Raw genomic sequence first — 13,790 nt, 5'->3', positions numbered from 1 at the left:
CTATGCTAACACAGGTGCCGAGACCTGGGTACCCAATCCTGGAACACTCTGGAGTGAAGGCATACTCCATGAGACACAGAGAGCCTCATTTACATGTCTCAGAGTTCCAGTCTGGTTCCTGTCCTGGGGAAGCATAGCTATATGCTGTCCCTTCCTCAGGATGGCTTGTAGGGTTATAATCCAACCCCTAAAAAGTTCATTTGCTAATTCAGGATAACACAAATACCTCCACTTGTGCACAAAATGTGCCCCCTAACTACAACCATAAACATCAGCTATGGAAAAAACAATCCACAACACCATATTTCCTCATTACATCATCTAAACAACACTGTTTCAAATTTCAGAGTAACAGCCGTGTTAGTCTGTCTTTGCAAAAAGAAAAGGAGTACTTGTGGCACCTTAGAGACTAACCAATTTATTTGAGCATGAGCTTTCGTGCTGTAGCTGTAGCTCACGAAAGCTCATGCTCAAATAAATTGGTTAGTCTCTAAGGTGCCACAAGTCCTCCTGTTCTTTTTACTATTTCAAATGTTATAAACAGTAACTTCCCAACATGACAAACTATTTCCACTTAAAAAACAAAGAATTCCTTTAATTACCAATCATCCAATTAACCATCAGCCAAAAATGTGCCCCATACACACTAACCATCAGCTTCTGCACAACAGCACCCCAATGCTCCAGACAATTAGAAATCACCCATTTCTAACCACTGCACACAGCCATGGTTAATGTGTGCACGTTTTGTATGGGGGTAGAAGGCAGAGGCATATGTGTGGTGGATCTGACTGAGGTAACGTGGAGAAGATGATATCATGGTTATAGGCTACAAGGGTTTGGGTGAGGACTTAACTCATGATTTCCTGACTCTTTTATAGTTGTCTTGGTAACATATGCCCTGGCCTTGAGCAATATCAACTGGCTTTTAACAATGTTAGTGCTTGGGGAAATATGTACATAATTTGTGGTCCTTTGTGACTCAGATACTATAGCTGTAAGAAGGAGTTTGGATTAATAGCAACAGTGATTGGAAATACTGATGTATTTAATTTTATTTCTGTAGAGGCAATAGCTTTCCTCTCTCTAATGCTTCTGATCCAAACTCTTTGTTATATATACAATACATAAACCACAAGGATTCCTGACTGATTATGTTCTTGAGTACAGTATTTAGCTGTTATGTGCCCCTCACCCATGGTTTGCATTGTTAAATGTTAAGTTTTGAATTTTCAGCTATAGAAGTGAAAAGTATATCAGCGTGCTGTAGTCAGTTATGTGACTGTTATGAGTTTGTTTTCTGTGTGCAGCAGTTTTAAATTTTTAAGGACTATGCTGTCTGTGGAGGCCATCAGCCATTTTCTGTACATTCTATGCAGACTGTGACAGAGAGGTGCACACTGTACTCTCAGTGAGTTTACTTTTGTTCTTTTTTGTTTGTTCTCTTAATCTAAAGCAAATGTCATTTAGACTGAATGTATATGGCTGGTCTTTGTGTATAGAAAAACATAATAGTACCATTATTTATTCCTGAAACATTATTGAGAGCCACAGTAGAGTGTTGAGGGTCTTTGCATTTTTCATACACACCCCTACACCTCCAGACACTCAAGGCCCATATCACAGACACCATCTTTCCACTGTGTTATCTCTGTTAAGCCAAAACATAAAGGAATCGGAGAGAAGGAGGCCATGGCTGGCACTTACTGCACCCCAAGGGTGTAGGCACAGGTGGGTCTGGGTAGTCCACATTCTTCCCCCAATTACCACCAAAGCCTGTGAGTCTGCACCACTGCCGCCATCGAAACTACTGATTCCTCCCTGGAGGAGTCACCACCTCCACTGGAAGAACCCAGCTCCCATCGGTTCCTGTGGGCACACAGCATAAGGCAGAAGGGGGCTTGAGGGCAGCCAGGGGCTGATGCCGGGTTTGTGCCCCAGAAGCTCGAGGCACCTGTACCAGAGCAGCCCTGGTCCCGCTATGTGTGATGTGTGGGCTGAGCCACACCAGCCATGGGGCCTGAGAGCCACCAGCACCACTTCCTTCCTGGAGAGGCCCTGAGCAGCCATGCTGAATCCAGTCCCTCCTCGACACATGCAGCTAAGGCGTGTGCTGCTACCTGAGCCTGGCTGCTGCTGTCACGTGGAGACCTGAGCCCAGGTGTGAGCAGTGCCAGCAGGCCAGTCGTGGCCTTTGCCTGGGGTGGGGCATTGTAGCCGTTTGCAGCAGTGGAATCTGTGAAGCTGTTTTGCTGCAGGTCGGAAAGCCCGCGAGCATGTGGCGCCGGGCTGGGAGGTGGGAGGGCACTGATCATATTCCTGGAGGTTTCATCACATGACATAATTCTTACTAACATTCCTGGAGACTCCAGGATAAACCCTGGAGGGTTGGCAACCCTACTTGGAGCCCCCACCGCAAGACGTCCGGCATCTCTGGGCCTGGCCCCACAGGGCCTCTTACTTGCAGGGCGGGTGTGACTGCCCCTCTGCCCACCAGGGAGCCAGCAGGAGCCTCCGTGCCCCTGGGGCGCCTCACACCGTGGGTCCAGCTAGCGTGACTGCCCATCTACCAGAAGTTGGGTCTCCCCCACCCCCCCAAATTCAACTCCTAGCTATGTCATTGCTACACCCCCTCTCCCTTTGTGCAGCTCCCACCCACCCAGATCGGAGCAGCCTCGCTTCATTGCTGGGGGAGACACAGGTGAGGACTCATCCCCTGCACCCCGCTTTCTTCCCCCTTCCAGCTGCTCGGCAACTCCCCCCACACCCCTCCCCGGACCGGAGAGCACCTTCCTCTCCTTGTAGGGTTGCCAGGTGTGGTTGGACATGTTCCTGGAAGTCTCATCCCATGACAGCATCTTTAATTAAAGATTCATCTTTAATTCCTGGAGACTCCGGGCCAACCCTGGAGGGGGTTGGCAACGCTGACTCCGTGGCACAGCCTGAAGCCCCCCAGGAGGGGCTGGCAGGCTCGGGAGGGCCTGTGCCTGCACGTTGTAGGGATGCATGGAAAGCCTCCCTCAGCCCCATGGCTCCTAGCCCCATAGCAGCGCTGTGTGCCTCCCACCGAGGGAGCCGGAGCCGGAGCCGGAGCCGGAGCGGGAGGAGTCAGCTGCGGCTCACACACGCGCCGCGGGCCCCGGGTTAGCAGCCGCCGGGACGCACATGGGGGGGCGGGGCGGGGCGGGGGGAGGAGCGGGTGAAGGGGGCTGGCCGGGGGGGGCGGAGCTGGAGGCAGATGCGGGGAGCAGAGCGCTTCCCTCCCAGCGCCCTGATCAAATTTCCAGAAGAAGAAGAAGGAAAAAGCAGCAAAGGTCCCTTCTCCGCTTCTCGCCCAGCCCGCCCCACTCGCGCCCCTCTGCCCGAGCCACGAGCAACATGGTGAGCGGGGCGGCGGCTGGGGAGGGAGAGGCTGGTGGTAGGAGGGGTGGGGAAGGGGACCTCAGAAGAGGGGATCCTGGGGAAGTTTTCTGGGGCGCCTCTTTCTTTCCCAGCCCCCCCTCACACGCATCTCTCTCTCTCTCTCTCTCTCTTTTGCAGATTTGGAAAAGTCTCTCGCTTTTTGCCCTTGTGGCCGTCGCCCGGCTGCACGCTGAGGTATGTGCGGGGCTCCGGGCTCCCCTGGGCGCTTTTTACGAGGACTAGATTGCCAGCTCGCGCACGAACACGACATGTTCTTAAGTGTAGCTGCAAACACAGACGAGAGCCCAGGGATAGTTGGGGGTGGCTCGTGTTCGTGGTCCACCGACTTGTGAGCTGTTTTGATCCGCTGCAAAGTTGGGAGCAGAAATCTAGGCAGCGGATGCGCGTGAAAGCAAATGATTGCCTTTACCAGGGGAGACAAAGCATCCAGCGCAGGGGGATTTGGGGAAAGAATAGATGGCGGGGATGGGTATTTGGAGGAAGTAATGGATCTGGGGGGTTCAGAAAAGCGCCCTGGATGATTTACACTTTCCTTCGAGCAATTTAAACAATTAACAGTTTCTCCCTCCATAGCTTTTCAAGCAGTTTCATTTGGTGAAAAATACACCCACAGTTGGGAAAAGTAATTTTTTTTCCCTTGGGGTGAAAGTTTCAGCATATAAGTGTGAATGGAAATCCTTGTTATGTATTCCTTTGGGAGCTAAAGTTACATCTGTCTGGTTTACTGTTAGTGCGTTTTCATATTTTAAAAAGCTTAACAGAATTTTGTTCCCATGAGGTATATTAGATCTGAAATCTAATTAGACCTCTGCCAAAACCTAAGTCCTGTCGTGTGATCAGCTTGTGTTTATATTACTGCATTTTCATGCTTTCAAGTTTTAAAGTGAGACTGTACTTTTTCTGAACATTTCCTTTTTTACTGCATTGACCTTCTTCAGGAATTAAAAGCCATTAACTCCAAACTCATAAACCCAAAAGTCTGGTGATAGAAAATAAGCGGTATCTGAATTCCCAGTGCTACAGCCTTTGTGAAAGTGAGGTCTGAAACCAACTATTTTATAATTGCAGCAGGAAAATGTGGAAGTGATTTAAAGAAAATGAACTCAAGCTGCACTAGGGAGAGAAACAGAATGTGTGTTTATGAAGAAAAGAGATCCCTGGGGGGGAATTTTCTTTCCACTTGCATTTTATCCCCCTTCACATTTGTTACAGATGGCTAGCCGCACCCTGAAGCATCACAATTTGGCTCTGCCTAAAAATGTATAAACACATCTGATTTCCAACAAAACAGCTGATTTTTTTGCCTCCCATCCATTGTCCTCTCTACCATGGTTATGGCAGAGACAGGATTTAGAATAATACAAAAGATTTTTAAAAACCCAGAAACTAAAGCTCTCCAGTAAACTCCCCCACATATCAGCATCTTGCTGAGGAGATGAAAAATTCAGAGTACTGTGGCATGCCAGGAATGGAGGCGATATGGAAAGGTGATGGGGTCACAGCTAACACTGCCAAACCAGCCTTAGTGCAGCGTCCATGAAAACTGAGAGGGTGTGGATTTGAGCTATAGCATGTATTAACATTTCACATGTGTATGTGCATAATAATACAGTAATACTAGCCTTCTCTTAGTGCCGGACATACTTACACAGTCACTATTTCCATACATCAAGAAGCTGCAATTCAAACAGGAAGCAGTTTTGTTCATCTTCTTAGGCACGTCTACACTTGGAGCTGGGGGTGTGATTCCCTGCTCATGTAACCATACTTGCAATAGCTCTCATCAAGTTAGTGTGCTGAAAAGAGTAGTGTAGCTGTGGCAGCACGAGTTGTGGCAATCAGTGGCATAGACTGTTTGCCTTGAGTACAAACCTCCCCGGATCCTGCAGGTACATACTCGGGGAAGCTAACGCACGCTGCTACTGCGGCTGCCCGTGCTACTGCAGCTACGCTATTGTTTTTAATGCACTAACTTGATGAGAGCTGGCACAAGTATGTCTCTGTGAGCTGGGAATCACGCCCCTAGCTCCCAGTGAAGATGTAGCCACAGGGTAGGTCAACACTAAGGCTATGTCTACACTACCGTGGTAAGTTGACCTACACTACGCAACTCTAGCTACGTACCTTAGGTCGAGTTACCGCAGGGTCTACACCACGGGGGGTTGTCGGGAGAAACTCTTCCGTCGACTGCCCGTACTCTACCCCCGACGAGAAGAGTAAGGTGTCGACTGGAGAGCGATCTGCTGTTGATTTGGCGGGTCTTCACTAGACCCGCTAAATTGACTGACAGTGGATCTGTCTCAGAGCATCAATCCCAGCTATAGTGTAGACATAGCCTTAGAGTGGCGTGTAGAGTACAGATAATACATGCCCAGATATCATGGGTATAAATAGCAGGGTAGATGGTGAGGCACTGCTTAGGTGAGTAGCATAGAGTGCCATACATGCATGACCCCCAGGGTATATATTCTACATGGTTCTCTAGAGTCTAAACACCCAAGCAGTGCTTCCCAAGTCTACACTGCCTTTTTTAGCAGTGTAGTGTCCCGCTGTCGGAGCCTTTCCTCACTGCCTCCCCAGGCCGGAGCCTTCCACGTGTAGGTACACACTGCAGTGAATGTGGACTCAGCCTGCCTACGTCACTATGATGTATAGCTACGTGTACCCTACACGCCGCCACAAGGGTAAACAAGTGTGGACAAGGCCTAAATAATAGTAAACAAACTGTAATTAATTCTGGTCAATGTATAAGTCAAAATCTCTTTGTAAGACGGTGTGCATTGGTACAACTGCAACATAAATGTTAAATAATAACCACGATAGTGGTCTGTGCACAAGAGTAGGAGCTAGTGGATTTGGATCAGGGATGAATTTGGACCCTGATGCCAGCTGTGCTACTAGTATTCTGGGTAGCCCAGGGGTTCTCAAACTGGGGGATCAGAAACCCTCAGAGAGTCGCAAAGTTATTATGTGGGGGGTCATGAGCTGTCAGCCTCTTCTCCAAACCCCGCTTTGCCACCAACATTTATAATGGTGTTAAATATATTAAAACATTTTTAATTTATAAGGGGGGGGGGTCACACTCAGAGGCTTGCTAATGTGAAAGGATTTGTAGGTGCCTTAATTTTTTTGATGCCCAAATTTAGGCACCGTAATATCTCTGTGCCTTAATCTTCCCATATATAAAATTGGGATAATAAAAACTTAATGGCCAAAATTTTCAAAACCAGGTTTAAAGTTAGGCTGTTCAGTGGGATTTAGGTATCTGAATAGATGGTTTGATTTTCAAAAGTGCCAGGCACCTTGCATTTCCACTTCAGTCTATGGAAGCTGGTGAGTGCTTAGCTCTTTTGAAAATCAAACCCTTTAGATACCTATATATGACTGGCACACACTATGGGATATCTTGGCCTACCTGTCTTATGAAGAGCTGGTTGTGTTTGAAGACTAACTAGTTAGTGTTTAGAAAACACTATGAAGTTAAAACCCCTTATCTAAGTGCTATGTATTATTATTATGTCTGTGACATGCAATAATATTGTATAAATATAAGTATGTTTTGTTCTGCAGTTAAGTACACATCATAGAAACATATTGTGTGCCTCTTTTAGATTTCAGAGATGATCACTTCTCTAGCTGTTGTCTGCTTTTGGTGGATTCTGTGTTCAGTGCCATTCAGTGTATTCATAAATTAACACTGGGCATTAAAACCTGTAGTCCCTATGTAGGCAAAATTGCTACTAAGCTCCACTGGAGTATAGGTCTCCCTACCTGTCTAGATTTTTATCCTCTGCTCACCCCAGTGCTATTGTTAGGCCCATTAGTAATCTTCCGTGAGAAGAAATTGCTTCGAAAAAGGTTCCTGGGATTCTTTTGTGAAGACTGAAAAATTGTAGACTTGCCAAACCGTGGGAGATTTTCTTGGCCAAGCTCCGTAACAATCACAAGAGCAATAGATTCTGAGCCCTACCACCCAGATGGAATCCAGCTATCAAGCTCATGTAGTTCTGTTTATCTTTCTCTTCTGGGGTCAGCATCTGGAATCCCCCTCCTGCCCCTGGTCGTGTTGGATGATTCAGTTGGAGGGATCAGGATCTCAGTGCAAGATTTGTATGCTAGTGTCACAGGGGCTGCCATGAAAATAGGCCAGCTATGAACCCAAGCAGTCCCTTTTCTGGGTACAGGGGATGGTTCTGGGAAGCAGAGTTTATAGTGAGGTGACTGGATAGGATAAAAGAGAGGAGAGAGAGAGAGAGACTCAAAATATCTTTTTCCTTCTCCATATCCTCTCCCATGGGAAAGAAAATGAGTGTATTAAAAGTTAATCCTTAAGCCTCTAAGTCTCCTATATGATGCACATCTCATCCCTGGGTGCTGAAGGAATAGTATGTAAATACCCAGTTAACAAGAAATAAATCCAGACACTCTGTTTGGTTGTCTTTACGGGGTCCGAGGACTTGTATATATCGGAAAGTTTTACCAGGTTTTAACATACAGTATAACTATGACATGTTAAAACCCTATTGTAGACAGGACAATTTGTATTTGAACATGTGTTAGCTGGCAGGGGTCAACCCTAGTAGTTTACCTTCACCAGCTAATGCGTGTCAGAACTACAGCATGCCTTTGTCTACTGGTATAGACATGGCTTCAAGCTAATTGGAATGTTGCCATTGACTTCCCGGGAAGCAATATCAGACTCAACATTTATCTGAATTTTGTCCTGTCTGATATTTGTGCTCTGACACCATCCACTGCCTTGGAATCCTACCTTTAAATTTCTATTTGGCAGGTAGTTGGACCTACATGTCCATGGTGATGAGCACATTATAAATGCATTAGACAGAAAGAGAGAAGTGACTTAGCAAGTGCCACACAGCAAGTGCTCAGGCCTGCAGGGTGTTGAATCCTTTGGCCCAATCCAGCAAAACACTTAAGCATGTGCTTAACTTTAAGTGCTGTGCTGTATTAGGCCAGAGAGCTGAGCACCTTGCAGGACTGAGGTCTAAATCGGCAGGTGAGTCAGCACTAGAACCTCGGAGCTCTGTCCCAAGAACCCAGTGCCATGCTCTAACCCCTACACCATACTGCCTACATGTAGGGATGTTACCAAGCATGAATTCAGCAGCCTAAATTCATGGAAGGGTTGATATTGCAAGCTTCAGAATATGACAAATGTAAGGTGTGTAATGCATGAGTGTATGTGACTCTGTGGCATCTCTCTGCAAACAAAGCTGCTGTTTACTGACAAGTCTGGGCTGTGCAAATTCACCAGCATGCAGTGAGGGCCTTCATCTGCCAGAGCACAAATTCTTTGCTTGTAATTAACAGGGAGCTGCTGGTGAGAGGCAGCGTAGTGTGCAGATCCCCTCCCCACACAAGACAAGGGGAGTGATTGAAACTCTTAGTGTTGCCTACTGCTTGGGCTCCAGCTGCTGTTATTGGAGCAGCTGCTTCCCCATCAGGAGGGACTGGGGCACCTTTGATCTTTCTTGTGTGGTGTTACATGTTGAGGAACATTTTTCTTTGAACAGATGAAAGTTTGTGACAAAACTCTGCCAGATGCATCCTTCCAAAGTAATGTGACTCCTGTTAACCAGACTTTGTTTTCACATCCCATCCCATGAGCCAGATGAGATTCCCAGAAGTGCCTCGTTCAGCCAGATTGTGTCTGTCTCCACAGGGGCCTCTGTTATAGACGTTTCTGCCATATTCCAGAGTCTGAGCTGATCTAAGAATAAAGTGAACATTCTTTGTAAAGGTTTATCCCTCAGGCTGGTGTCTTTAGTGTTATCAAAAGAAAAGACTAAAACTGTTAATACTCTGGTTTATTTTAGAGACGGGTCTGAACAGCAGAGTTGTATCTAGATCTAAACTTTTGCAGAGTTTGTGGGTGCTCTGAGCTGTGGATATGGGTTCTTATGTATTCTATGTCATCCTGTGTGTCCTATCAGTTATGAGTTCTCTGGAGCTGGAACTGTCCTCTTTGTACATATCTGTACATAGCCCAGCACAGTGGGACCCTGATCCTTGATTGCAGTTCCTAGGCGCTACTACCATAGTATAAATAACTAGCAACTGAAAACCCTGGCTGTCACAGGGGTGTAAGTCATAAAGTCATGTGTTTTAAAAAAAAAAAGGGCCAAAATGGTTGAGAACTTAAAAATTAGATGGTAACGGACCGCAAATCCCAGTGACAATTGAACCTGGTGATATTCTGAACAGAGAGAGTGCTCAGCCATGCGTGTGGCTGTTTCCATCACTTCACACTGATTGAGCAGACGTAACAGTGACACACAGACCGACAATCTTGGAATCTTTTTATGTAGATAATGAATAAGGTGCTGGATTACCAGGCCTAGAGGCTTATGTCCTGTGTTTAAGCACAGACAAAACACAGTATGGGCTGTGGCGGTGCAAGCTTTTCCCACCTGTCACTCCATCAATGTGCCTCAATCCTGACCTTCTTTAGTGGTCAGAGGGGAGTTCCAGCCTGTGACCCATTCAGTCCTTGATCTTTCTGCTGGAACTGCCAGTTCAGATTCCAAGGTGCTTTAAACGCATGGTGATGGGCACCATAGAAGACATATAAGATAATCATTGTCATTTGTGCTGGCACTGATAGCAATATGAGCTCCTAACAACTCTGAATTGGGCTGAGACCAGGCTACTGAGCAGACATCAGATAGTAATAATTGATTATTATTTGCTTGGTCTGCAACTCAAACCAGCTACTTAGAGGTCAATGTCTGCAGAGCCTATTCCCAATCCCCTGAGCCCTGTGAAGTATGATTTCCTATTCCACTCCTTAGTTCCCTAACTCCAGCAGTAAATACTTGGAGGCCAAGAATGTTGTTGCTGATTATTGTTAGTTACTGTACAGTTAAATTAAAGAATAGCCTTTGTGACCAGTCAGTCACAGCAAAGGTATTGGGACTCACTGGGCTAGGACTCACGCTGAAGGCTCCTTTGTGACGAGCTGGCTAGGAAAGGGTAAGGGGTCAGGTGGATTTGCAGGGAAGGGGATCTCATGTCTCCTTAGCTCAGCTGTATCTGGATCCCTCAATCCCATTCTCAAGCATCTGAGCAAATGTGGTGGTGAAGCAAACTAAAGGCTGGTTTGAAAGCAGGAGCTGGCTTAATGGCTTTCATATCACTGGGGAGTAAACTACTCCTCCCTTGCTCCCTGAAACACACCCATAATGCAACCAGACAGCCAAGAGATAGGAGTTACAGATGGAAAAGATCTGTTAGGTCCCATCCAGTCCATCTCCTGCTGAGTAGCACTGGTTGGTTCCCCATAGTGTGTGCTCCGGGGCTGTACCCAGTCCACTTTTGTCCCAAATGGTATGACTCCAACCATTCCCTTGAAACACTATTATACTGTCTAATGTTCTCATAGGTAGCAGGCTTTTCCTGCTGGTCAGCCTAAATTTTCCTTTGCTTATTTCATCCCATTACTCCGAGTAATACCACCCTAAAACTGTAAGCTCTCTGGCGTGGAGATTATCTTTTGGTTATGTGTGTATACAGTACCTAACCCAGTGAGGCCTTGATCCCTGACCTGGATCTCTAGGTAGGTGCTCCTGCAATTCTAATAGATAGGGGGCGATCAGTGCAGACAGAGGATTTGAAAGACTAGGTAACATGACAAGAGAAAGGGGAAGGTTTCAGAGTAGGAATGCAGGGTGACTGTGCACGCCTCGTGCTCCACCATAGCTGTCCCAAGCTAGGCTAGGGCAGGGTTTGGAGCAGGCCAGAGGAGGGACTGAGGTGTGACCAGGGAGTCCATGAACTTTGAAGCATGGGCACCTAATCTTCATCCATTGACAGGAGATCATCAGTCACCATCACCAGTGCAGTGTCTGCACAGCTCCCAGACCAGAACCTCAACTAAATAGGTCAGAGACATTTGGACTCTAGATACTGCTGGAGTTATCTTGTTCTTGATGATTTTCCCCAGAAATTGGCTTTCAAGATATGCTGATGGCTGGAAAGATTATCTGCAGCCAAAGGTGGTTTCTTCGTAATTTTACACTCTAGGTCACACAGAATCTGTGACAGAGCTAAGACTAGAAGCCAAAATTCTTGATGAGGTAGCTAGTAGGTCACACTCACTCCCTGCAGATTGCCTGTAAATTTGTGTGAGTATTTCTTTAACTGGCCTTCACTGGTAAATATTGGTGAGAACTCAAAACCATAAGCCTTCATCACAAAGCTCCATTCACTGTTGATTTCATAGTTAAGTCTTCTCAGGTGCCTGTCCTGCCAAGTAGGAAAGTCCGTGGAGATTCAGAATGTCAGTTGGAGTGGGAGGTAGAGTAGCTTGATGCGAGACTGAAGCCTGGAGAGATATGTGCCAGTCTAAGAAATCTGTCCATCCTCAGGACACAGTATGGGACAATAAATATCCATCTATAGCAGTGGTCCAACAAACTGCAACCTCAGGGCCAAATCTGGCTCTCAGGATCCTGTAATACAGCCCTTGGCTCGTTCCTCCTTGTAACTTCTGCACAAGGATAAAGCTGATCAGCTCCTAAGACTTCAGGTGAAAAACGAGGAGTTTCTACGCGTACATCAGGACAGATACAAATGAGGCAGAGCCCTCAAGTTGCTGGCACATTGCCAGCATGGCCCTTGGTGGTGCACAGTTTGGGTGTTGCTCCAGGTGTACAGTCTGGGGCTGTTTACTAGATGACTAATCAGTCTGGAAAGCAATTCCTAGAGGCCTTTCTGTGCCACTGGGACCCCTGCCATTTGAGCACAGGTAATTGTAGCCCGAAGCCAACTGCTTTCCTGCTGCATGATGTAACTCTTCACAGCTGTGCCAAGCTACCTTTGGGCTTTCTTCTTCTGCCTTGTCTTTGGCTGCTCTTTTCCTTTGTGGTTGAGGAAAGGGCGCTGTATACGAAGAACTGGTTTCCAGCCTTCAAAGCTCAGGGGTCATGTTGGCCACCTCTGGAGTGTTGTCTGTGCTTGGGAGAAGGAACATCCTGCAGGGACAGTGGGAATGGATGATTTGAAAGGATTGTAATCCAGTTCCAAAGGGGGTAGACCCATGTTGGAGAACAGTTCATTGAATCCAGGAATCTGGACAGCTTAGTAGTGAAACTGGACCATTCATCTTAGGTCACTATTTGGCCTGTAACAGCAGAAACTGTAATATCTTACTGACGGGCAGACCAGTGTCAAGATAAAACCTTTTATTATGAACAGGGACTACGTACAGGAATGAGGTAACAAACTTCCTACTACCCTATATACTGTAGCTTGTGACTGCCCTGCCCTGGACTGCTTTGTTTCTGACCCAGCAGGAAGTATGTCCCAGGAAACCCAAAGACTGCATGAGAGTGTACAGGAACCCTTGTAAGTGCATTACTACACTTCCTGGAGGACGTAGACCTTGTCTACATTGCGGGGACTCCTGTTGTATAGCTAGGTCGGTGTAGCTATGCTGGCATAACTCTGTAAACATAGCCTACGGTGATGGAAGGGGTGTTCCCATCGCTGTAGGAACATCACTTCCTCGAGTGACAGTAGGTAGGTTGACAGAAGCATTCTTCCGTCACCCTGGCTGTGTCAACACCAGGGGTTAGGTTGGCTTAACTACGGCACCCGGGCGGTGGATTTGTCACGTGAGTGCTGCAGCCTCACCAACCTAAGTTTTACAGGTGGACCAGGCCTGGCACTGTAGGAGAGAAACTGCAAGTTACTCTCCTCTGATGGCTGTTTGGTTGCTGCATGTGATGTGAGCTGGTGAGCTCGTTCCTATCCCTAGAGGTGGTGGTAGGAGGCATAATAAAATAACCTTCCATATAGGGTACTCATGGGGGCCGTCTCAGCAGAGAGGCCAAGCACTGAATTGCCACAGAGACTCCATTTCCCTTTCGCCCCTGCAGGTGAGGCTCCAGGTGGGGCTAAGTCATGTCACGTCAGAAGCTTGCTCTGACATTGCCCAGGCTGCACCTATTCTGTGGCCAAAGAAGGGACTTCAGTGTTCAGGGTTGTCAGCTACAGCACTATATCCACCCAGATAAAACCAGCTTCACCTGGGAAGAGATCTGATTATTGTTACCTTGTGAAAACAACACTGTGGGCCGCTACCACTGTGAGTGTCCCAGCTCACCAGGAGCGGGTGTGTGTGTGTGGTCTTGCTGCCAGCCCCTTGCTAGTCCAGTAACAGTTAATAGACGTTCATCTCAAAAATGGCCACCTGGACTTTTAACTCCATGTAGCAGAGTGTGGCAGGGCCCCCTTGGCTTCTGCCTCTGCTAGGTTCATAAAGTCACTCTGAGACCCTGGGTTTAGTAACCACTGGTGCACATTATTTCAGGCTTGTTCCCACCACTGTTTCACCATGTACAAGT

The 13,790-nt window shown here is 47.1% G+C and overlaps 1 protein-coding gene across 1 annotated transcript in view; it reads left to right on the top strand.

The window, feature by feature from the left end:
- The first annotated feature begins 3,220 nt into the window (after nt 1-3,220).
- The window catches only part of FSTL1 (follistatin like 1), an 80,385-nt gene continuing 69,815 nt past the window's right edge, over nt 3,221-13,790 (top strand). The window contains exons 1-2 of the mRNA XM_073309556.1: nt 3,221-3,381; nt 3,541-3,597. Of these exons, the coding sequence (XP_073165657.1) occupies nt 3,379-3,381; nt 3,541-3,597 (60 nt within the window). The 5' untranslated portion in view covers nt 3,221-3,378. The remainder of the gene's footprint in view (nt 3,382-3,540; nt 3,598-13,790) is intronic.

This window comes from Lepidochelys kempii, chromosome 1 (assembly GCF_965140265.1).
Source record: "Lepidochelys kempii isolate rLepKem1 chromosome 1, rLepKem1.hap2, whole genome shotgun sequence".
Taxonomy (NCBI): Eukaryota; Metazoa; Chordata; order Testudines; family Cheloniidae; genus Lepidochelys; species Lepidochelys kempii.
This window is presented reverse-complemented; position numbering and strand designations above follow the sequence as displayed.